The sequence below is a fragment of the Penaeus vannamei genome, chromosome 7, assembly GCF_042767895.1.
Source record: "Penaeus vannamei isolate JL-2024 chromosome 7, ASM4276789v1, whole genome shotgun sequence".
Lineage (NCBI taxonomy): Eukaryota > Metazoa > Arthropoda > Malacostraca > Decapoda > Penaeidae > Penaeus > Penaeus vannamei.
Genome location: NC_091555.1, coordinates 13,626,101 through 13,628,600, shown reverse-complemented (window position 1 = coordinate 13,628,600; position 2,500 = coordinate 13,626,101). Strand labels below are relative to the sequence as shown.

Sequence of the window (2,500 nt, the reverse complement as noted above, 5' to 3'; positions counted from 1 at the left end):
CCCCAAAATATTTCATCATAAATCACGGTGATATAATTTTTTCCTGATATTGGTATAAATGTGTTCCTTGAACATTCATGAACTCATATCTATGTGCAATGTCATAATCAAATGCCATATGCACGATTGCAGCAAGCAGAAGTCCACATAGGTGTACCTGGGTGCTCATTAGCGACGTACCTCTCCGGGTGCTGAGACTCTCGTGTTGGCTGCAAGACAACGAGCCATAGCAGGCGCTTAATACTCGTTTGGGAGTTTCCTCATCCATGTACCTATACTATACGCTAGCTAACTCAATTTGACCCCCTTCCCCCCTCCATCTGGGACGGTCCCCTTAACCCACTCATGCCGGGAACATTTTGTAGCCAAAATAAAAAAATCCGGGCGGCTACAAAAATCGGCGGGCGGAACTTCCCCGGAGTCTGTCCTCCCGCCCGGCCGCGTGCTGCTGCTGTGTCGGAGTGCAGCCCCGATACAGCATCATACTGGCGGGACGCCCGGCAGTGTTTATTTTTTCCGTTGTCTCATATATGTGACACCTGGAACGAATGGGTTAAAGGAACCCGTCTGGTCTTTTTTCTGCGATTTTCGTCCTTCTTACCAAAATTGAGTAAAATGCATTTTCAAGGAGTTCCTAGGCCCCTGGTTCTCCCCTGAAAATTTCAAGGCCCGACCGTTATTTTTTTAGGTGGTAGCAGCCATTTTCGATGTCGACTGAAATATTTTTTTACGTTACTTTAGAAAATTGGCAATTGTGATGAGATGATTAGAGATAATTAAGAAATGGGATTATTTTCTGAAAGCTTATTAAATTTCACATAAGATGAGACCAACTTTCATTTTTTCGGAATAATTTAAAAAACTCTGACAAGTGTCCAAAAAACGATAATGAAATATTTCCTACAAATAAACATGATATGCCGTTCATATTGAGTATATTATTTTCTTGTGTTTTTTTATCATACATAGTTTGATCTATGAGCTAAACATTTTGAAAATGCCCCCCCCCCCCAAAGTTTTAGATATATCAGAAAATGCAAACAAACAAATAACAAAAATAATTTACAAACAAACAAACAAACAAATGGAAGTAATATAAGTAAACAAAAGGTCATAGGGTACTCGAAAATGATCTATATGTGCTTATATACCATATATGTATACTTTCACTTTACCATATAATTGTGTTTCGTCGTTCGACGGGGTCTGAGTGTGAAAATTGTTCCATGTGGCCCCATAGAGTTAAACAACAACATTCTGCTGATGTAAAGAGACTTATTTCATGGTCCACGATGCCCTGGTCGTGCTGGGAAAAGGATGCGTGTGGTACCCGTCCGACTGGAGAATGGTTTTTCTTTTGATTAATATTATACATTGTAAAACCCTATTAGAGCAACAATAGTAGGTAAATGATAGACAATTATATCAAATATAAGTATATCATACATGATTTGTCATGTAAAATGTAAACATCGTGAAAAGGAAAAAGATCGTGATTATTAGGTCTTTCACATTTTTATGCATAGTACATGTATTTTCAGTCCGATTTTAACGTATTATGGCTCATTTTGTAGTTGAATAATAGATCTATTATATTCTGCTATAAGGATTTGAAATATTTTCATGTGCTTCTTATAAAAGTGAAATATATTTTCAGTATCCCTTTTTAGGGTGTCGAGATAGTGGGCTTCAGAAAATATTCACCAAAAAGTAAGGTTGATGTGTTGGCAGTGTCCGGAACACTTCGGAAGGCAGGTAGATGATAGAGGAATTTGATATAGAGAGACTTTTCTTATACCTTATTTTGTTGATTCCAAGATAGTCATGGAAAGATGAAGAAAACGAAAAATGCCGATATCTCGGTATACCACCTTTGTCGGTGCAAAAGCATTTTCAGACATAATTTTAGTCCAAAATAAAAGTTTTATGGCTCATTTTGTAGCTGAATAACTCATCTAGTGCTTGTTCAAGATGGATTTTGCAGTTATTGTCTGTGTTTCTTGTAAAAACGAGAAATGTGTTTAAAAACATACAAAAAAAAATCCTGATAGTCGGTCGCTTCAAAAATTCTCCCAAAAAAAGTCAAAATAAAAAAAAATTGCTTTTAACAAACACTAGATCTAGGATGAATCTGTTCAAAAATCAAATCAGAATGCATGTGTAATTTTTTCAGGATTTTAAAAACTTTTTGCCGTTTTATCAAGGGTGTGAGTTTCATCAAAATCAGCAAGAAAAAAAACAGACGGTCCCCTTAAATATTATCTTGTTTCTCAATCCTGAATAAAGAAAAAATTGTGTCACCCTATGTGATTTATGGCTCAGAGAACCCTGTTGTTATAAAACAAATTTTTAGCTTTTCCAATTTTCTCCAGGGACAGCACTGTTACCTCCAGGCCTGGAGCACTTCAACACCCCTCAGATTTTGGAAATTAATGCTGATAGCCGAAGCCAAAGTCCTGCTAGAGATGATAAAAGCAAACCAACAAAGAAGAAGCAAGAT

The 2,500-nt window shown here is 36.8% G+C and overlaps 1 protein-coding gene across 1 annotated transcript in view; it reads left to right on the top strand.

Annotated features, from left to right (window-relative positions):
• Jarid2 (Jumonji, AT rich interactive domain 2) overlaps nt 1-2,500 on the top strand; it is a gene marked incomplete at its 5' end in the record, with an annotated part of 72,144 nt that overhangs the window by 2,514 nt on the left and 67,130 nt on the right. Inside the window, 1 exon segment of the mRNA XM_070123531.1 lies at nt 2,373-2,500. This exon segment is cut by the window's right edge and continues 39 nt beyond it. Within this exon segment, the coding sequence (XP_069979632.1) occupies nt 2,373-2,500 (128 nt within the window).